The 22698-nt window shown below is 39.3% G+C and overlaps 2 protein-coding genes across 8 annotated transcripts in view; one reads left to right on the top strand and one right to left on the bottom strand.

Moving 5' to 3' along the window:
• Positions 1 to 22698, bottom strand: part of PLD5 (phospholipase D family member 5) — a 409798-nt gene that overhangs the window by 10906 nt on the left and 376194 nt on the right. For all 5 annotated transcript variants that reach the window (XM_072830387.1, XM_072830384.1, XM_072830385.1 and 2 more), the window contains 2 exons: positions 12174 to 12342; positions 3607 to 3721 (listed from right to left, as the gene is read on the bottom strand). In XM_072830387.1, the coding sequence (XP_072686488.1) occupies positions 3607 to 3721; positions 12174 to 12342 (284 nt within the window). The remainder of the gene's footprint in view (positions 1 to 3606; positions 3722 to 12173; positions 12343 to 22698) is intronic.
• BECN2 (beclin 2) overlaps positions 1 to 22698 on the top strand; it is a 157015-nt gene that overhangs the window by 115456 nt on the left and 18861 nt on the right. Inside the window, exon 5 of one of the 3 annotated variants that reach the window (XR_012032897.1) lies at positions 4785 to 4857. The exons of the other annotated variants lie outside the window; for them this stretch is intronic. The gene's annotated coding sequence lies outside the window, so the exon portion shown is untranslated. The remainder of the gene's footprint in view (positions 1 to 4784; positions 4858 to 22698) is intronic. 3 annotated transcript variants of the gene reach the window in all.

Raw genomic sequence — 22698 nt, 5'->3', positions numbered from 1 at the left:
TAAGCCACAGGCTGGGAGAAAATATTTGCAAAAGACATATTTGATAGAAGACTGCTATCCAAAATATACAAAGAACTCTTAAACCTGAACAATAAGAAAATGAAAAACCTGGTTAAAAAATGGGCCAAAGACACTTCATCAAAGAATATATTCAGGGACACCTGGGTGGCTCAGCAGTTGAGCATCTGCCTTTGGCTCAGGTCATGATCCTGGAGTCCCAGGATTGAGTCCTGCATCGGGCTTCCTGCATGGAACCTGCTTCTCCCTCTGCCTGTGTGTCTGCCTCTCTCTCTCTCTCTGTCTGTCTCTCATGAATAAATAAATTTTAAAAATCTTTATAAAAGGGCAGCCCAGGTGGCTCAGTGGTTTGGCGCCACCTTCAGCCCAGGCTGTGATCCTGGAGAGCTGGGATCAAGTCCCATGTTGGGCTCCCTGCTTGGAGCCTGCTTCTCCCTCTGCCTGTGTCTCTGCCTCTCTCTCTCTCTGTGTCTGTCATGAATATATAAATAAAAATCTTTTTAAAAATCTTAAAAAATAAGACATTCAGATGGCAAATAGGCATATAGAGAGATGCTCCATATCATATTATCAGGGAAATGCAGATTAAAACAATAATGAGGCAGCACTACATACCTATCAGAATGGCCAAAATCTGGAACATTGACAACACCAAATGCTGGCAAGGATATTGAGCAACAGGAACTCTCATTCACTGCTGGTGGGAACTCAAAATGGTAGAGCCAGTTTGGAAGGCAGCTTGGCAGTTTCTCATCAAACTAAACATAGTCTTATCATATGATCCAGCAATCACTCTCTTTGTGTGATTTCAAACCCAGTAGGTTTGAAAATACGTCCACACAAAAACTTGCATGTGGGTGTTTATAGAAGCCTTACTCATAATTGCCAAAACTTGGAAGCAACCAAGATATCCTGAAGGTGAATGGATAAAACAAACTGTGGTCCATCCATACATTGGAGTATTATTCCGTCCTAAAAAGAAATGAGCTATCAAGCCATCAGAAGATACAGAAGAAGCTTAAATGCATATTGCTAAGTGAAAGAAGCCAATCTGAAAAGGATATACACTATATAATTGCAACTATAGGATATCTTGGAAAAGCCCAAACTATGGAGACAGTAAAAGGATCAGTGGAAAAAAAAAAAAAAAAAAAAAAAAAGGATCAGTGGATGCCAGGAATTAGCAGGGAGGGAAGGATGAATAGGTGGAGCACAGAGGATTGGTAGGACAATGAAATGACTCTATATGATACCATAATGGTACATTCAAATCATTATACATTTGTCAGGACCCATAGGATGTAAATCAAGAGTGACCCCCTAATGTAAACAATGGACTTTTGGTGATACTGATGTATCAGCATAGGTTCACCAGTCATAAGAAATGTACCGCTTTGGCTGGGGAGTTTGATAATGGGGCAGGTTGTGTGTATGTGTGTAAGGGGGCAGAGGATTGTGAGAATTTTTTCTGCTCAGTTTTGCTGTGAACCTAACTGTTCTAAAAAACTAAAGTCTATCTTAAAAATGTACTATATGGGAAGAAGAAGAGAGAGCGCCAGGAATCCATATTTACTAAGTATTGAGACAGATGAGAGCCAGTGTTTGGAGCTTTCCATATTTTATCTCATTTAATCCTCCAACTACTACCAAAGGGTAGATGTTTTTATTACCAATTTCCAGATAAGAAAACAGAGGTACACAAAGGCTCAGAGAGATCACATGACTTTCCATCATCTTTCAGCTTATAAGGGTCAATGCTTGAATTCAAATAGAAGTTTTCGTGACTCCAAAACACTTATTTAATTCATTAAAAAAGCTTTTAGATATAGGCACCGTACAACTGCTCCATGTACATATGACACTTTGCTTTAAGTAAATCCCACATAAAACATCCAGATCTGAGTTCCTAAATCCAACTGTGCCTGAAACCTGACCCACACATATATTTCCCAATTATTGAGCCCAAAGTTCCAAGTTTTGATGAAATGATTTTGAGTTTGTTTTTGGCACATGATTAAAGAGGAGCTAATTTTATTCTACTCTCCATAAGCTAATGAATATGAGAAAGTCCAAATAATGACATTTTAAGCCACTGAGAGGGACAACATGAGTAAAATAACATTCTCATATTCTAAGACAACTTGAAGAATATACATTTAAAAAAATCCAATATTCTATTCTCTAATATGATATATAGCTACTCAAAATGGAAAAAGAACAGCTTTCCATGGAGCCAGGATGGAGTAACTAGCTCTCTGATGGCAGTGTCTCTTTCTGGTTCCAGGTGGTGGGGTGAGGGTGCGGGGTCTGGGTACCATGGATTCTAGGTCTCCCTCTTCCTCTTCATGTTTGTATGTTTAAGTCATTTCCACTCTTATGGTCCATGTTTCCTTATTTTTAAGCTGCAGGTGATAAAAGCCACCCTCCATATTGGCAAGGTCCCTTAGAAATTCAAATAAGATAAAGTGCATTACAAAGCAAAAAGGGCATAATTTACTCACTCACTGAATTGGAGGGGGAAAAAACATATTCCATGCTCCATCATTGCACACACTTTTTTTTCCTGCTTTGAAAGACTGCCACTTCATCTGTACATTGTAATAGCCACGCTGCTGTTCTGTAGTTTATGTACCTTCTTTTATAGATAATAATTTCTGCTCTGCCATTGATAGTATGAGTTAAGGGATTACCCTGGACTCATGTACACCATAAGAAAGGAGAACAGATCTGACACATTAGCAAATAATTTCACCAGTAGATGTGATTTCTGCATCTGGAGCATTATTACCTTAAAAACAACAGCTAACATGAATATGGTATTATTGTGTGTCAGGGGTTTTAATTGTGCAAGGTACCTTGCATATATTCCACTTAAATTTCACCCAACGAAGTTGAAACAATTATTAGCCCCATCTTACAGATGAGGAAATTGAGGTTTAGAGAGCTTAAGTAAACTCTCCAAGGGTAGGCATTTATAAAATGACAGAGGTGAGATGGTTGTCCAGGCAGTGCTCTTTCTGGTGCTGAGTTGCCACCATGTTGGCCTTCTGTGATTCACAACAGGCTGGCTGGGTATGGTGGTGGGGGGAGGGGGGCACTGTGCTCATTCAACTCCCAGAATTCACCTTTTTTTTTTTTTTTAATTTATTTGAGAGAGCGAGAGTGAGAGAGACAGCACAAGCAGGGGAGTGAGGTGTAGACAGAGAGGGACAAGTAGACTCCCTGCTGAACATGGAGCCTGATGCCAGCCTTATCCCAGGATCCTGAGATTGTGACCTGACCCCAAGGCAGATGCTTAGCTGACTGAGCCCTGAGACTCGCCTCTGATGAGCCCTTCACCTCCTCATCTATAACATTAGGCAAGTGGACCAAAGAATTTCTGAAAACACTTATTAAAAACATCTCCTATGGTGTCCTCCTACTTGAGCCAAGCTCTAGAGGAGATGTTCAGTTCAAGGAGTTGTTTGACTTCCCTATCCTGTTTCCTCCAAGGCCCCCAGGTTATACTGTGTATGAAAGAACACAGTGGGACCTGGACTGTCACTGACCTGCATGATCCTCTAGGAGTCTGACAGCCCTGATACCTACCAATATAAGCTGCGCCATCTGTCACCATGTACTTATTGCGATTTAATTTAGGGAAGCTGTGGTCCTTTTGTTCTTTTGTAGCACAAACATTCTCTCTTTCCAGATCGAAAAATTTCTGTAAGACACAACAATAAATAAATTAAGAAAGCAGGTGAATAGGGAACATTTTGGGTTTTGTTCAAGAGCCCAAAAGGGTTTCTTATCCAAATATCCACAGCCAACCTCATTCTGGGTTATTAAAGCCCCAATCTTGTTACTTCATGTAGATGAAGCTATTTTTTTTTGTTCTCAAATCTATATGGGCAACAAGAGAGATAATTAGCATGCTCAACTAGGTCTATAATTAACACTTTTAAGCTGTAAAATGAACACAAAATTCATTCTTTCAACAGGGTGAGGGCCAAAGGTTTTTTAATTCTCATTGTCTCATTCATTGGGGTGCACTGGCATTTGAGGTGCTTTCTGTCACGCATGCAAATGAATTGAATGAATATTCCTCTGTGTCGCGTGCATTATAAAAAGCAGCAAGGTCCGTGCCAATGACTAGCTGATTCAGCTGGGGATTTGCAAAGGTCAAAAGAGATTTTGCCAAGGGAACAGATGCTTTCCATCTCAACACCTAAGGTCTACAAGCTCTTCTAATAAGCAAGGAAAAAAAAAAACCCACCATTGCAGACCAGGAATCTTGAATTCCAACTTTAATGTGACCCCAAAAGTAGATTAGGCCTGGGCTGTAGTGGTTAATAGAGGGAGCTGACAGTGGAGGTAGGTGAGCTGGTGCTTCCAGAATCTGTTGGAACTGGTAACTGCTCAGACGAAGCCTGAACTGTGATAGAGCTCACAGGATGACACACCATCAAAGGTGGTGAGGTCTTGAGTCTCCTCCACATTGGAAAATGCTAAACATACCCAGAACTGTGTGGAATCTTTCTGGAATGACTATCTTATGGCTGTGGGATCATGTGTGATTGAAGGGTAGAAAAGGCAGAGAGAAAAATGAGATGCCATCTAGAAATGGAGACATCATTTACAGTTTTAAAACTATAAATGTTCAAGTTTGGCTTGGGGAGATAGTGAGGGCTGGTCTTCCCTTTCATCTGAGGGAAAGGAATGATAAACTAGGTGTGATCACCAAGGTTCCTGGCAACCCTGAAAATTCTATTCTGATTTTTTTGCAGACCCCTTAAGGTCAATGGTGCGCAGGCCAAAATCTATCACCCAAGAATTGTCCATTGCACATCGCAGAGAAAGGTATTACCTGGGGACATATTACCATGATGTTAGGCCATGCTGTCTTTGTCCCCCTTCTCAGTTCCTGTCTCCTGCAAAGTCTGTGTCATTTGGAGAGTTCATAGATAGCCACATTTTGTGGACTCTTGATTATCTGTGAATACTTTCAAGTCATAGTTATATATCTGGGAGACCCTGTGATATGAGGCTGCCTGCCACCTGGTAAGAGCAGTCAAATAATTTTGAGGAAAATATTATTGTGGAATCAAGATGTATGTGAAAAAGAATAAAATATATACCCTCATTTAAGTTGGGGATAGCATCACTGTGTGAGGTTCTCCAGAAACCCATCTGCTTTAGAAAGTTGAAGATGGCCCCAAAGAGGGGAAGAGCTTTGTCTGGGAGACAAAAATGGTAGAAGAAATCATACTGTATCACTGACACTATGAGACACTAATGTGCTGTATGTGACAGCAAAGATTGTTCAAAAGGGATTTATGAATTTATAAAAAAAAAAAAAAAGAAGAAGTCTAGCTGCTGACAGGGCCAACTTTGTGAGTGCAGTCTCTTTCCCAAGTGTCTCCTCATGGACACAATCCCTCCAAGTCAGGGCTGTGGGTGCCAACTTCTCTGAAGAGATTCCCCGCCTTGCTCCCAGGCTCCAGAAGACATGCTTCATGCAAAAGTTCCTATGCCCACTTGTCTTGGGAAAGCTCCTCACTCATCTGTGATCTAGATGTTGGGACCACAAGCTGTGCTCCCATCGAGGTTTATCTTGATACTTAGAAATGCGTGGCCTGATTTCAGTGAGAACTAGAAGCTCTGTGTCATGAAATGTCCAACACTGAACTATTATTAATGTTTGGTTTATTCAAGTAATATGACCCTGAGTGTTTGAAAAGATAGAGCTGAGTAAGTAGAGAATTAAAGGATGGATTCTACTCTCCTTATAATTTCTTGCAAGTCTTAAATGAAAGCACTTAGTATTTCATGACAGAGATTTCAACTGACAATGCCTTCAAGAAGAGGTGGGAGCAAATGCACCATGTGCGGTAGGCTCCAGACATTCTCCCCTTTGCTTCTGCTTCTGCTTCTATTAGTCATGGCTTCTTATTATGTGTTCTGATGCTTTGACATCTGGGCCCTGCTGAGCCTGGAGGCACTGCCCTTCCAAGGGCTGGCTAATTCCTGGAGATAGCAAATAACTTGCCCGTGAGGACACTTCTCATATGTAAACCCAACCCATGGCCCATACTCTGAAATACCTCCTTTATGGTTTCACACTCTGGGCCACTATACACTTGCCCTAATCATACCAGGTAACTAGGGACAGCCCCTGGGCCCAAGATCTCACCAAAATCATTCAAACTTGCCAATCCTAAGAGGGCTTACCCTGCCTTGCCTCTTCCTTGACCTCGTAAACCAAAACAAAAGTCCTTGTTCATGCTTCCCTCACTTCTGTCTCTAGGATGACCCTGGGACTTTTCCTCAAGCTCCCTTCTCTTTAGATCTGTGAATAAAGCAAACTGTCTTTCTCCAATGGCTGTCATCTCCTGATCTGTTGGATTGTCATATCTAAATCATAACCAAACCTGTATTTTAGAACACTGCTATACCTGGTAAGTCTAACAGCGGTGCTCCTCTAACTGCAAGCATACTGAATTCTGAGTGAATGACCTCACCTGGAAGATTCTTCACCCTTTTCCAGCACACGTTCGTTAGGGAAAATGGCTAAAATGATTCCACATCCACCATGTTCCCTGCTCCCTCCACTCAGTGGTTCACAGATCTTTCCTGAACACTCTTCATCAGCTCCCTCTTTTTTGATTTCATCCATCCATCCATCCATTCGTCCAACACATATATTTTGAATGCTTTGTGCCAGCATCCTGTTATACATCAGGAATACAATGCTTCACTTGATTTTCCATGCTGCCCCATATGCCACTTCAGTTATCTGGAAAACCCTATCCCTGAGCTGAAACAAGCATTCTCTTGTCAATGGAAAAGTAGAACACAAACTGACTATTCTCCTGGGTCCCTGCTTGGATTTCTGGGATCATACCAATATTTCCTCTAATCCCTGATAATCTGATTCCAAACCCAGGTTGGTGCCCAGATCCAAATCCTAGTTATCACATTCATTTGCAAATTTGGAGTGGAAAATAGATCCATAGTGATAATCATAGGCTTCCCCTCTCCCCCTCATTGTATTGAGGAGTAATTGACATCTATCACTGTGTAAATTTAAGTTGTATAGCATCATGGTTTAGTTTACATATTGTGACATTATGACAATACATCTAGCTAACATTATCTTCTCATATAGATAAAATAAAAAGAAAAGAAAAAAAGAATAAAGAAAAAGATTTCTCCTTGTGATGAGAACTCTTAGGATTTATCTTAACAACTCTCCTACATATCATGTAGCAATGCTAGTTGTAGTCATCACGTTGTATGTTAAATCCCTAGTACTTATCTTGTAACTGGAAGTTTGTACTCTTTGACCACCTTCCTCCAATTCCTTGTCCTCTCTACCTTGACTCTCCACCTCTGGTAACCACCAGCCTAATCTCTTTTTCTCTAACTTTGTGAGTTTTTTTTTTTTTTTTTAATTTTAGATTCAAAAAAAAAAAAATTTTAGATTCCACATATAATTGATATCATATAGTATTTGTCTTTCTTTCTCTTTCTTATTTCACTTAGAATAATGATTTCTAGGTACATCCACATTGTAAAAAAAATGGTAGTATTTCTTCATTTTTATGGTTGAATAATATTACATTGTATAGATACACCACAATTTCTTTATACATTGACGCATTAATAGGCACTTAGGTTGTTTCTATGTCTTGGCTACTGTGAAGATTGCTGCTATGAACATGAAAGTGCAGATACTTTTTTGAGTTAGTGTTTTACTTTCCTTTGGATATATTCCCATAAATAGAATTGTTGAATCATATGGTAGTTCTATTTTTAATTTTTTGAGGATTATCCATATGATTTTCCATAGTGGCTTCACCAATCTACATTCCCACCAGTGGTGCACATGGGCTCCCTTTTCTCCACATCCTCACCAGCATTTATTATCTGTCATCTATTTTGATGATGTCTGTTCCTAACAAGGATGCCGTGGTACCTCATAGTGGTTTTGATTTGTATTTCTCTAAAGACTAGCAATGTTGAGCATCTTTTCATGTACCTATTGGCCTTTTGTATATCTTCTTTGGAGAAATGTCTATTCAGATCCTTTACCCATTTTTAAAATTAGGTTATTTTCTACTTGGTTGTATGAATTCTTGATGTATTTTGGATATTAACCTCTTACCCGATATATGGTTTGCAAATATTTTTTCCCCTTCTATAGGTTGTCTTTTCACTTTCTTTTTGATTTTGTTGCTTATATTTTAGGTGTCATATCCAAGGAGTTATTACCCCAATCTATGTCAAGAAACTTTGCTCTTATGTTTTCTTCTAGGAATTTCATGGTTTTGGGTCTTACATTTAAGTCTTTAATCCATTTTATGTTAATTTTTGTGAGTGGTGTATGATACGGATCCCATTTCATCCTTTTACATGTGAATATCCAGTTATCCCAGTGCCATTTATGGACAAGATTATCTTTTTTCTATTGAGTATTCTTGGCTCCCTTGTTAAATATTAGTTGGCTGTATCTGCTTGTGTTTATTTCATTGGTCTATTTGTCCATTTTTATGCCAGTACATTTGATGACCAGAGCTTTATAGTATAGCTTGAAACCAGGAAGTGTGATACTTCCTTCTTTGTTCTTCTTTCTCAAGATGTCTTTGGCTATTTAGGGTTTTTTGAAATTCCACATGAATTTATGAGTGTTTTTTCTACTTCTGTAAAAATGCCATCGGAATCTTGATAGCACTGCATTGAATCTATAGATGGCTTTGGTTGACATTTTAACAATATTAATTTTTCTAATCCATGAACATGGGATACCTTTCCTTTTTTTTTTTTGCATTGTCTTTGATTTCTTTCATCAATGTCTTATGTCTTATTTATTGTTTATCTCCTTAGTTAAATATATTCCTAAGCACTTTATTGTTTTCATGCTAGTATAATGGGATCTATTTCTTTATTTCTTTTTCATAAATTGCATTGTTAGTGTGTAGAAACACTATTGATTTTTGTACTTTAATTTTGTCTCAGCAACTTTACTGAATTCTTTGATTAAATATAACTTTTGGTTGAGCATTTAGGATTTTCTATATATATAATCATGTTATCTGAAAATAGAGACAATTTTGCTTCTCCCTTTTCAATTCTGATACTTTTAATTCTTTTTTTTTTTTTTTTTTTTTTTTGCCTTATTGCTCTGGCTAGGACTTCCAGTACTATGCCAGATAGGAATGATAAGAGTTAGAACTCTTGTCTTGTTTCTGATCTTAAAGGAAAAGCTTTCAACTTTTCATCATTGAGTAAAATGTTAGCCATAGGCTTCACAGACCTGTTTCTATTTCTAATACTGGTTTGTAAACTCAGACATGTGCATGGCTACCTCAGTTTATAAAAATCAGTTAAATGGAGATAAAAATTTCTATTTTCTGTCAATATTATCCAAATGCTAGGGAGATTAAAATGAAATCTATATGAGAAGCATAATTTCTTGAAATCTATAGTAAATTCTAGACTTTTATGTATTTAAATTGTTGATAATTTCAACTTTTAAAAATATTTAATGTTACGAATGAGTTAAAAAACATTTTATCTGATGTTTTTGTTGATCCTCAGAGATATACAAGTCAGATGTGTAGCTTCTCAAATTTTTGAACAGATGTAATATAAGATGTTTTTGAATATAGATAGGAAAGACAAAAAAAAAACCTTTGTAACTTCAATTATAGGTTCAGCATGCAGAGACCATACAGTATGATGTTTAAGAGCTTAGAATCAGGAGTTAGAAAGACTTTTATTTGAATCTTTCTCTTCTATTAACTAGTGTCCTAGAGAGAAATTATTTAATCTCTTTAGGCTTCATTTTCTATGTTTGTAAAATATTAAAAGTTCCAGCTTCATAGTGTAGTTGTGAATATTAAGTAGTATATACAAAGCGCCTGTTTGTCTATATTCATGAATATAAGATATTCTTCCATTAAAAAAAGAAGTTTTAAGCACTTACTACATCTAGGCAATGTGAAGTGAGATGCTGCCATAATAGAAACAATAAAAACTTAATAAAAGATGTAGCAATTGTTTACCCAATGGGCAGCAGGCAGCAAGAAAATTGGTATTAAAGGATGGAATGAACGGAGACTCATGCAGTAGCAAAATATTTGGTAAAACCATAGCCTGCATTAATTTGGAAGGAAGACCAAGCACCCCCTAAAACTTTGGCTACAGGGCAAGGGATGGGAAAACAAATTGTTTGTAACTTATGTTGGTTGTTATTAGTGCCTTTAGCAAGTTGTCAGAGGAGATAAACCCAGAGAAGGATTTGCTGGCTTGTAAGCACATATGAAATAGAACAGGTACACTAGAAATTTGGTATTTCAAAGAGCTAGAAAAACTGATTGTACCAGGAGCCCAATAGTAGAAACTTAGTTTGACAAATGCTTTAAATGACTGAGGTCAGTTAAGACTCAATCCTACAGCAAAGATCAGATAACTGGAGTAATCATAATTGGTGTAATCTTCCCACCCAAATCTGATGACCTGAATGAAGCCACCATTAATATGAGAGAGGAGAGAGGGTAGAGAAAGAGGTAGAGGGAAGGGAGAGACAGAAGGTACAAAGGGCGAAAAGGGGGAGGAAGGAGGGAAAGGGAGGCAGAGGCAGAAGCATATGGGCAAGGAAGCATAATTAGTCAAGTTTGGGAATTATGTAAAACAAAATCTTTGGCTGTGGTTACTGTTAAATGGAAATGACTAGAAGCAAATAAATCAGAAGCTTACTAAGTTTTTGAGAAAGTTGCATTGCCAGAGGAACCATGAGCTGGGACCAAAAACTCTTAACACTTCATACTAAGAACAACCTTAGGATCCGGGGTATGAGGACTTCACTATACCTGCCCAGAAGGATTTTACAATTGCCTGGACCAGTGACTGCTGTGACTGTCCCCATCTCCCTTTTCTGAATGGGAGTTTATACTGTATTTCTCCTGTTCCTGTTATATGGGGAGGAGATAACTTCAATCTGGGCTTTGGATTTCATGGGAAATTGCTGTTTCGTTTTTAGTTTCTGTTTATTAACTATGGGGTGACACATCCAGATTTGCTGTCCAGAAATGCATAATACTTAGAGGTCCAGAAATTTGCATTGTGCAGTACCTGTGGGGGATGAGGGTTCTCTGTGTGGGTGCCCAGAACTGCAGACTGATGATCCACAAAACTGTTGTTTTGTCTTTTTGGGAGCACAGCTGCCTTTCTGATTGCACTAATGCCACCCCTGTCATTAGGTGTGGCCAGGTGAGTGACATCTGAGCAGCAGAATAAAGGCTAAAGGGATATTCACTCCAGGTCCACCCCATAAATGCCTTCTGGGCAGTCCTCCAGTCTCTCTCTCCTTCTGATTGGCCTTGAGAAACGGAGGCTTGGGACTATCTCGGAAGCTATGTCTCAGGTTGATGGTGGTGCCGCTGTCATTCTGGGTCCTTAAATACTGCATGAAGAACAGACCCATCATTTAGAAGGGTGCCTGGCATACAGGAGGGTCTCAGGATACATTTCCTGAACGATTGCTGTGGAGGTTGGAAAAGGTACCTAAGGGACTGGTAGGCGTTAGTCAGAAAAGGCATGGAGGAGAAGAGTGTTGTAGGTAGAGGAAACAGCATGTACAAAGGCCCAGAGAGGACAAAGAGGGCATCACATGTGAGGACCTGAGGAGAATCAAAGATTGGCTAAGGAATTATCACACTACTACCCAGTCCCAATCTTGCCTCCCTCAAAGTATGTGGATTAGCATGTGGCCCAAGGGACCTGAAGCAAGTACAGTAGCCCAGGCTGGGGGGTCTTTGGGGCTGGGGGATGCTGTGAAGGTTCAGGTGCCACTGCTCTGTTGGTCACAGGCTTAGAAATAGGAATGGCAGGTGAATGAGGCAGTTCAAGTGGAGAGGACCCAACAGGCAGTGTGTGAAAACAGGGCATAGCTGGGAGGGCACCAGGAAATGTGGGTTCCAGGCTCCTTTTCTTGTGTGTTTCTCTTTAAAAATGACTTATTTTACTTTTGAAATATTTTCTCACAATCAGAGATTGTTAGCCTGGTTCTTAAGTGCCAGTTCACTTGAATGCATGGGTTTATAGCTTTCACAGATGAGCAGAGGAAATCAGCCCCTTTTATTTAATAATTCTTAAGTCAACATCATACTTACAACTTTCAAACTGCAGTTGGCTATTTCAGTGCAAATAGCTTTAAGAGATGAAATAAAGTTAAATGTAAGGGGGTCAGTTTCCTTCCAGAAGCTTATAAGGAGTCGCACTTTAACACTTCGCAAAACTAATGCTTCTCTTATTTTCCCATCCAAGTCTGGCCAGTAAGTCCTGTAGAAATAATAGTCGTGTGGATAAAAAGAAAGAAAATAAGTTAGTTCGGGGAAAGAGATTTACTAGGCTACAAAGAACATTTATATTAACCTGATCATTACTTTGTTCTGTAATACAGACATAACCTGATAGGATACTTGAAAAAAAATGCAGGTCTCCTGGGTTGGGCACCTACAGAGGATGCTTTCCTGGGTCCTGCCCCTGCCTAAAATGAGTTCTCCCACCACCAGGGCCTCCGAAGATGTGGACACACTGACCTCCACCACAAGCTATCCTCACCACACCGGCACCACTCCAGCTGGGCCTCAGCTCACATGGGCGCTGAGAGTCAACTTTCCAAAAAAATTCCAGTTCAGAGGCTTGAGCAACCCATCAGTCCCCAAATGCTGCTAGAATCCCTCTTCTTTGGAAACTGCCCCTTAAATGAGCTTCTGCTCTGGTTATGCAAACTTCCCCCTACTCTTCCTGACCAAGCACCCAGCTTCTCTGGCCCTTGGACTCCTCCATCAGGCCAACAGTTTCTCCCAGAGGCTCAGCCTCTACCCTAAATTCATAGCCAGCCTTTTGCCTTAACTAAACCTTAATTCTTCCTAAGGCCACAGCTTCTCCAGAAGTCCTACCATGTATTTTCTACCACAATTTGCCCATTCGGTTTAGGAGGTGGGGTCAGCACCCCCAACATACACAATGTCACTTCCAGAACTGCCACTTATTTCTCTTTTATTTTTTCTTTTTTTTTTCTTTTTTTTTTAAATGGTTGTGATAATGATCTCTTGAATTTTTTTTAATTTATGATAGTCACACACACACAGAGAGAGAGAGAGAGAGGCAGAGACACAGGCAGAGGGAGAAGCAGGCTCCATGCACCGGGAGCCCGACGTGGGATTCGATCCCGGGTCTCCAGGACCGCGCCCTGGGCCAAAGGCAGGCGCTAAACCGCTGCGCCACCCAGGGCTCCCTATTTCTCTTTTAAAAAGAAAAAACAATAAACATTTCCATTTTAAAGACAAGCTCCATGTCTCTGTCTCCCCTTAGCCCTGACATGTGCCGACAACCTTCTGTTTGTTCATTTGTTCAAATCTTTCCCTAATTCCAAGCCAACTCAGTTTAGACCAATAAAGTATCCAACACCTTAGCTTGCCAGTTTCATAATCAGTAACGCCTCCAAAGTTCTCCTCTTTATATGGACCAGCCTGTGGTCCTGTAGCATCCTGTACTTTGTGTAATCTCCACTGAGTGCACTCTTCCCCTGCGTGGGCCCAGCCCCATGACTGTCTCACTCTCCTGCTCCATCAGCTCTGGGTCCCCTTTTTGGTCCAGCCCAACCTCAGTGATCACCTGAAGGACAGCTGCTCTGCCCCTTTCTCTAGCTCTTGGGTCAGAGCCACACCTCCCTTGATCTATGTCTATGGCTACCAAAGCCAAGGATGGCTGAACAAAGTCGGCTCAGCTCTGTGAAGCTGGAGCCAACACAAATGCATCTGAGCCCTCACCACTATTCACCAACCCTGTTCTTGTCCTGGGCAGTTTCACCTCCTGGACCTTTCTGTAATTACTCTAAGCTGTACCCCACTTGAGAGAAACTTGTTTCTTCCTCTATCCGAAATATAGAGCTTCTCAGTCATGGTCTTCCTCAACTTTCTACCCCCGAGAACCTCATTCATCCTTCTCCCCTTTCCTCTGGCTCAGAGAATAAGACAACCTGCTCAGGGTTAGATCTGGACCACCCTTCTCCCTAGGCTGTTTCCCTGACCCTCTGCAACTGTGTCTCACTGGTCATTCCTTCCTGAAGAGAGTTTCAACTCCCCCCTCTTTCCCTTCCTCTTACTTTGAGGACAAAATGTAAATCTCACCCACTCAAGAGAATCCTCCCTGACTCTGCATCACTCTGTGGCTAGTGAACAATCTCTTTTCTCTTTTGAACTAAACTATCATCTATCTATCTATCTATCTATCTATCTATCTATCTATCTATCATCTATCTATCCATCATCTATCATCTATCTATCATCAATCATCTTTGAGTATAGTTGACACACAATACATGAATTTCAGGTGTACAACACAGTGATTCAACATTTGCATATGGTATGCTGTTCTTAGAACAAAGGCTGCTGCCATCTGTCACCATACAACTCCATTATACGATCACCAAGTATATTCCCTGCGCCACACCATTCATCCTTGTGATTTACTCATTTCATAATGGGAAGCCTGTACCTCTCTCTCCCCTTTACCAATTTTGCCCATCCTCCTGTCCCTCTCTTCTGGCAACCATCAGTTTGCTCTCTGTATTTATGGGTCTGTTTCTACTTTTTTTAACGTAACTTCTTGACAGTGTAATCTAGACTCTGACTTTACTTCATCACCCCCACTCACTCCTCAGCCTACTGCCCCCTGGCCTTCAGCCCACCGTTCTTGTGCAAATCTCCAAATCAGCAGTGATATCCCAACTGCAAAATCTAATGGACATCATTCAATTCTTATTTTACTATTAGTCTAAGCCACATCTGGCTCTGTTGATGGTTCTTTTCTTCTTGAAAACTGATTCCATTGGCTTCTACGACCCTGTGTATTTATTGATGGTCTGTCCCTTATCTCTCGAAGTGTTTCTTTATTTGTTGAATGGTCAATGCTCCCTTAAGATTCCATCACCATCCCCTGTCCTCCTCACTATACAGGCCATCTCCTTGGTGGCTTCATCTACACATTTGATTTCAACTGTCCTCTAGAGTCTGAAGAGCTCCAAAATCACATCACCAGGCTAACCCTCTTCAGACTTCATTCTGGATATCTTTGTAAGATCTTTATCAATTTGGACCTTTACAAGAACCCTAAATTCACAAATATGCTTATTTCCTCATACTTTTTATGGCCTCTTCTGCCTTGTATAACGTTCATCATCTAATCACCCAAAGTAAAAACCTGGTGATCATTCTCCTTTTCATGATGTACTTGAAAAGTATTATTGGAATGTACATGCTTTATTCTTTCCTTTTTTTTTTTTTAAGATTTTATTTATTTGAGAGACACAGAGGGAGGCAGAGACATAGGCAGACGGAGAAGCAGGCTCCCTGCAAGGAACCTGATGTGGGACTCGATCCCGGACCCTGGGATCATGCCCTGAGCCAAAGGCAGACACTCAGCTGCTGAGCCATCCAGGGGTCCCTCTTCTATCCTTCTTATCCATCATTATCACTGATCTGGGCCACTGTAACAGCTCCAAATTGGTTTTTCGGCCTCTAGTCTTGTCCTTGTCAAGTACATCTTCCATGACCACCAAAGCGATCTGTCTAAAAGCATATCTCCTTTGATTAAAACATAGGGGAGGCTCCCTTGCAGTCAAGTCCTCCTGTTCCTGGTCCCTGTCTCTCCTCCAACCTGATCTCTCATCACCTTATCTTGGGCTTTGTTCCAACACTGAACTCATTACAGATCCTGGCATGTGTCATGCTATTTTTCTTCATCTGAAACTTTGTTCATACTGTCCCTTTTACCTGGAAAACTTCCTTTCTTATCCTTTTTCTGAAATGCAATTCAGGTAGCATTTCCTTCAATAAGCCCCTTCTAACCTTGAAACTGCCACAGATGCTCTTTCACTGAGGACCTGTAATATTTTGTACATATATCTATTTTCCATTCACCACACTGTGTAATGATAATCTATTTTGTGTCCATTTGCCCTTCTGGATAGAATTTCTAGGACCATATGCTGTTCATATTTTAATCACTCCTGCACAATGGCCAATAAGTATTTGTTGAATGAAAACATAAATGAAAAATATTAGCAGGACATTGACTAATCAGCCTACTTTTTTCTTATTGAATAAATTTGATGTGTAAAATTGTATAAATTTAATAAGCTGTGCAGCATGGGACTTTGGTACATACTTATATTGTAATATGATTGCCAATGTACTGATATTCATCACATTACATAATTACAGTATATTTACAGTACATTAGCTCTCTATGACCTATTTACTACTCATTACAAGTTTGTAGTCTTAAATACCATTATGCTGATCTCTCACCCCCCAGCCCTTGGTAACCACTATTTTACTGCCTATTTTCTACAGGTTTAACTTTTGTAGGTTTCATATAGAAGTGATATTATACAGTATTTGTCTTTTTCTGTCTGACTTATTTCACTTAGCATAATATACTCAAGACCCATTCATGTTGGTGCAAATGGGAGGATATTCTCCTTTCTCATGGCTGAATGATATTCCATTGTGTACATGTACCACATCTTTTCATTTATTCTTCTATTGATAGGCATTTGTGTTGTTTCCATGTCTTGGCTATTGTGAATAGTGCTGCAATAAACATGGGAGTACATATATCTTGTCAGAAATCTGTTTTTGTTTCCTTTGATTAAATACCCAGAAGTGGAATTGCTGGATCATATAGTAGATTTATATTAATTTTGGGGGAAACTTCCCACAAACTTTTAGGAGGAACCTCCAACTTTTTCACAGTGGTTGGATCAGTTTATCTTTCTACCAACTGTATATAAGGGTTCCCTTTTCACTACATCTTCATCAGCACCTGTTGTCTCTTGGCTTCTTGATGATAGCCATTCTAAGAGGTATGAGGTGATATCATGGTTTTGATTTGCCTTTCCCTGATGATTAGTGATGTTGAACATCTTTTCATGTGTCTGCTGGCCATATTGATGTCCTCTTTGAAGAAATGTTTATTTCTTTTTCCAGTTTTAATCACACTCTTTACTTATTGTTGTTGTTATTGAATTGATTGAATTCCTCACATATTTGGATATTAACCCTTTATCCAATATATGGTGTGAAAAAAATTTTTCCCATTCTATTTTTTTATTTTGTTAATTGTTTCTTTTGCTGTGCAAATCCTTTTGGATTTGATCTAGTCCCAGTTTGTTAATTTTTTGTTATTATTGTTTGTGCTTTTGGTGTCATGCCAAAAAATTATTATCAAGACCATTATTGATGAGCTTCTTCCCTACCTCTTCTTTTAGGAGTTTTATATCAGGTCTTATCTTTAAGTCTTTAATCTATTTTGAGTTAAATTTTGTGAGTTATGTGATAGGCCCAGCTTTATTTTTCTGCATATTTGTCTCCAGTTTCTCCAGCATCATTTGTTGAAGAGACTGTCTTTTCCCCATTGGGTGTTCCTGTGCTCATGTTGAATATTAGTTGTCTGTATAGGCCAAGGTTTAGTTCTGGGCCTCCTGTTTTGTTCCATTGGTTGACGTTGTCTATTTTTGTACTGTTTTTATTACTATGGCTTTGTCATATAGTTTGAAATCAGGAAGTCTGATGCTTTGAACTTTATTCTTTTTCACATGATTGTTTTAGCTGCTTGGAGTCTTTTGTGGTTCCATATAAATTTTAGGATTGTTTCTTTTATTTCTGTGAAGAATGTCTTTGGTATTTTGAGGGGAATTGCATTGACTCTGTAGATTACTTTCAGTAGGACAGCCATTTTAACAATATTAATTCTTCTAGTCCATGACACAGAAAGCCTTTCTATTTGTTTGTGTCTTCTTCAATTTCTTTCAGCAAACTTTGTAGTTATCACTATATAGATCTTTCACTTCCTTGGTTAAATTTATTTCCAAGTATTTGTTGTGTTTGATGCTATTGTGAGTGAGATGATTTTCTTTCTTTTTCAGAGGCTTCATCGTTATTGCAAAGGAATGCAACAAATTTTGTATCTTGACACATTAGTGAAATTATTGATTAATTCCAACAGTTTTTTGACTGATTCTTTAGGATTTTTTTATATATAAGATCATATCATCAGAAAATAATGACAACTTTACTTCTTCCTTCCTGATGTGTATGCCTTTTATTTCTTTGTCTTGTTTGATTGCTCTGGCTATGGCTTTCAGGATTGTATTGAATAAGACTGCTAACAGTAGGCATCCTTGCTTTTTTCCCTGATCTTGGGGGAAATGCTTTCAATTTCTCTCCAGGGAGTATAATGTTAGCTCTTGGTTTGTTATATGTCATTTATCATGCTGAGTTATGTTTCTTCTGTACCCATGTTAAAGGTTCTTCTTCTTCTTTTTAATCATGAAAGAGTAGTTTGTTTGTCAAACTACTAGTTTGTCAAATAGTTTTTCTGTGTCTTATTGAGATGATCATGTGATTTTTATCTATCATTTTATGGATGCAATGTATTTGCATTTATTGACTTGTATATATTGCAATATCTTGTATCCCAGGGATAAATCCCACTTGGTCATCGTGTATAATGAGTTCCTGAATTTGGCCTGCTAATATCTTCCTCTTCTTCTTCTTCTTCTTTTTTTTTTTTTTAAGATTTTATCTATTTATGAGAGACACACACAGAAAGAGAGGCAGAGACATAGGCAGAGGGAGAAGCATGGGGAGGGATCCTGGGATCCCCGATGTGGGACTTGATCCCAGGACTCCAGGATCACACCCTGGGCCGAAGACAGGCGCTAAACCATTGAGCCACCCAGGGATCCCCCTGCTAATATTTGCATCTATCTTCATCAGGGATATTGGTCTATAATTTTCTTTCTTGTGGTCTTATCTGTTTTGGTAGCAAAGTAATGCTGGTCTCACAGAATGAATTTGAAAGTGTTCCTTCTGCTTGATATTTTGAACAAGTTTGGAGGAGGATTGGTGTTAATTCTTCTATAAACATTTGGTAGCATTCTCTAGTGAAGCCATCTGGTCCTGAGATTTTTTTGTGTTGGGAGTTTTTTTGATTACCGATTCAATTTCTTTACTCATAATTAGTCTGTTCCGATTTTCTAATATTTCCCAACTCAGTCTTGTATGTTTCTAGAAATGTATACATTTCTTTTAGTTTATGTAATAATTTCTTGGCATATAATTGTTCATGGTAGTCTCATAATTCTAGGTATTTATGTAGTATCGTTGTAATATCTCCTCTTTCATGTCTAATTTATTTATTTTGAGTCTTCTCTTTTTTTTCCCTTAGTCTAGCTAAAGGTGTCAATATTGTTTATATTTTCGAAGAAACAGCTCTTGGTTTCATTGATCCTTTGTATGGTATTTTTTTGGTTTTTATTTCATTTATTTCTGCTCTGATACTTGTTATTTCCTTCCTTCTGCTAACTTTGGGTTTACTTTGCTTTTCTTCCTCTAGTTCCTTGAGATGTAAAGTTAGGTTATTTAAAATCTTCTTCATTTCTCAGTATATGTGCTTATAGATTTGCTTTTGCTGCATCCCATAATATTTGATATATTGTGTTTTCAAGATAATTTTATTTCCCTTTTGATTTCTTCTTTGATCCAATAGAAGTGTGTTTAGTTTCTGCGTATTTGTAGATCTTCTTACTTTCCTCTTATTGATTTCTAGTTTCATACAATTGTAGTTAGAGAAGATAGTTGGTATGATTTCAACTTTCTTAAATTCACTAAGATTTGCTTTGTGGCCTAACATATGATTTATCCTGGAAAATGTTCCATGTGTATTTGAGAAGAATATGTATTATGATGCTGTTGGGTGTATGTTCTGTGTATGTTTGCTAAGCTCATTTGTTCTAAAGCTGAGTTCAACTGCAACATTTTCTTGTTGACTTTCTGTCTGTGTGATTTATCCATTGCTGATGGTGAGGTACTAGAGTCCCCTACAATTACTGTATTATTGCCTATTTCTTCCGCATGATCCTCCATTAATTGCTTAATATGCCTTGATGTTTCAGTGTTGGTAGTAAGCATGTATATTTATGATTGCTCTATCTTGGTATACTGGCCTTTTTGTCATTATATAATGACCTTCTTTGTCTCTTGTGTCTTCTTTGTCTCCTGGCTTAAAGTCTATTTTGTCTGATATGGCTGTCTACCTTTGCCTTTCTTTAATTTCTGTTTGCTTGGGATATTATCTTGCATTCTTTCACTTGGAGCCTATATGTGTCTCTAGAACTAAAGTGAGTCCCCTTGTAAGCAGCATATTTGCTTTTTTATCCAGCCAGCCAGCCATCCTGTGCCTTTTGATTGGTGAGTTCAATCCATTTTCACTGCGGGCAATTACTAATATGTAAGCATTTACTACTGGCTATTTTATCTTTTGGCTTCTGGTTATTTTGTCTTTCCATTGCTTCTTTTTTTGTCTGTTTGTCTTTATTTTTGCCAATTGGTGGTTTTCTAGGATGACTTGCTCATTCTTTCTCCTTTTTATGTTTCATGTTCCTGCTCTAGATTCTTACCATGTAGTTACCATGGGATTTACATAAAACATCTAATCGAAAAAACAGTGTTTTTTTCTGCTCATAGCACATTACTTTTATTCACCTGTCATTCATTTACTCCTCTCCTTTTATATTTTTGATGTCACAAATTACCTCTTTGTATGCTATGATTTCATTACCAAGACATAGTAGTGACAGTTATTTTAGTGCTCTTTTCCTTTAACATTTAGGATATAGTTAAGAGTTTAATATACTATTCCAAAAAAGAGTTATGGTATTCTATTTTTTTAAAAGATTCTATTTATTTATTCATGAGACACAGAGAGAACGAGGCAGAGATACAGGCAGAGGGGAAGCAGGCTCCCTGAGGGGAGTCCGATGTGGGACTCAATTCCAGGTCTTGGGATCATGTCCTGAGATGAAGGCAGATGCTCAACCATTGAGCCACCCAGGCATCCCAAGTTATGATATTCTAATTCCAACTGCCTGTTTATCACCTTAATCAGAATTTTGTGTGTTTCCATTATTTTTTGTTTGTTTGTTTCAGCTTGAAGAACTCCTTTCAATATTTCTTGTAAGGCAGGTCTAGTGGTGGTGAATTCCCTAGCTTTTGTTTGTCTGGGAAAGCCTTTATTTCTCCTTCGCATCTGAAACATAACTTTGCCTGAGAGTATTCTTGGCTGCCAGCCTACATTTTATTGTTCCTTCACATTTTTACTGATTTCCTTCTGATAGATGTATTTCATGTGACTGAGGAAATAAATAATGAACAACCTCAAACTGAGAACCAAATAAATAAGTGAATTGCTGAAAAAAAAAAAAAAAACAGCACTTGATTGATGAAACAGGAAGAATTGAAATAGGGCCTCTGATTTTTTTATTGTAGATCTATTTAGCTACATATCATTATTTTGTTCACTTCCTACTTCCTTGAAAAGTAGAAGTTACTTCTAATACTATTGCTAAATGATGGTGTGTATATTTTTTTACATGATACCAACTGTTTCTACTTTGGGAGCATGTGAATTTTTCCTTTCATTTGGATGTTTAGCAGTGTGTACACTAAAAGTTAAGTTTGGACTTTGGAGTCCAAGATGACAGAGGAGTAGGAGACCTCAGTTTTGTCTGGTCCCAGGAATGCAGGTAAATGTCTATCAAATCATTCTGAACACCTGTGAACTCAACCAGAGCTCCAAGAAAAGAATAGCTGCAACTCTACAAATAGAAAAGCCTACCTCTGCAAGGTAGGAGGTGAGGAGAAGTGAATCCAAGGTGATATATGGGAAGATAGACTGAAGGGGGAGGGGGTGCCTCCATCAGCCAGTGCTGGGAAGTAATAAAGCAGCAGAGTGCAAAATCAGAACTTTTAGAAGTCTTCTCCAGTGAGGGATATCCCACCTGAAAGATGCTCAGTTGGCAAAACAGGGTGGAATCCTAGGTGGGACAGTGTGGTCTCAGGATCCTCAGGGTCATAGGAAGACCTGTGCCTCAGGGGTGCCTGAGTGGGCATTGTGGCAGGGAAGCCAGCTGCAATCAGTGAGCCCAGGAGTGGGCTCTCAGCTGGGTGTTGCCATAAACCTCTGACTGGGGCATGGTCTTGTGACTTCTCTCTGAGCAGGGGCCCAGCAAGTGGGAGAACTGCACTAGGATACCCCTTCTTCCCCCGGGGAGGAGTGGTGTGGGTGTACCCTGCCACAGTCTGCAGGGTTTGGAGACATGAAAGGGGGTTGCATAGAAATGCTTGGTCACAGGCTGGGTGAGCACAGAGTGCAGATGGAGCCAGGGAGACAGGAGTGAGTGCTTTACCCTGAGGGTGCACTGAGGAGTGGGGCTCCGAGCTTTCATCTCCAGGACTGAAGATTGGGAGGTAGCCTTTTTCACACTCATCCTCTAAAGCGGTATGGAAAGCCTTCAGGGAACAAAAGCCACCTAGAGCAATCCAGAGTGGGTTACTCAGCCTGGCCCCCTGGCAAAGGCAGTGCAGTTTCACTCAGGGCAAAGACACCTGAGAACCAGCACAGCAGGGCCCTCCCCCAGAGGATCAGCGGAAGCATCCTGCCAAGACCAAGTCTACCGAACACTGAGAACTGCAAAACTCTAGCGCTAGGGAAAACAGTATAGAGAATTGGTGGTTTTTTGTTTTTTTTTTTCGCAACGATTCTTTAGTCTTTCGATTTTATTTT

The sequence above is a fragment of the Canis lupus genome, chromosome 6 (genome assembly GCF_048164855.1).
Source record: "Canis lupus baileyi chromosome 6, mCanLup2.hap1, whole genome shotgun sequence".
NCBI classification, from domain to species: domain Eukaryota; kingdom Metazoa; phylum Chordata; class Mammalia; order Carnivora; family Canidae; genus Canis; species Canis lupus.
The sequence above is the reverse complement of the archived record's forward strand: the minus strand, read 5'-3'. Positions and strand labels throughout refer to the sequence as shown.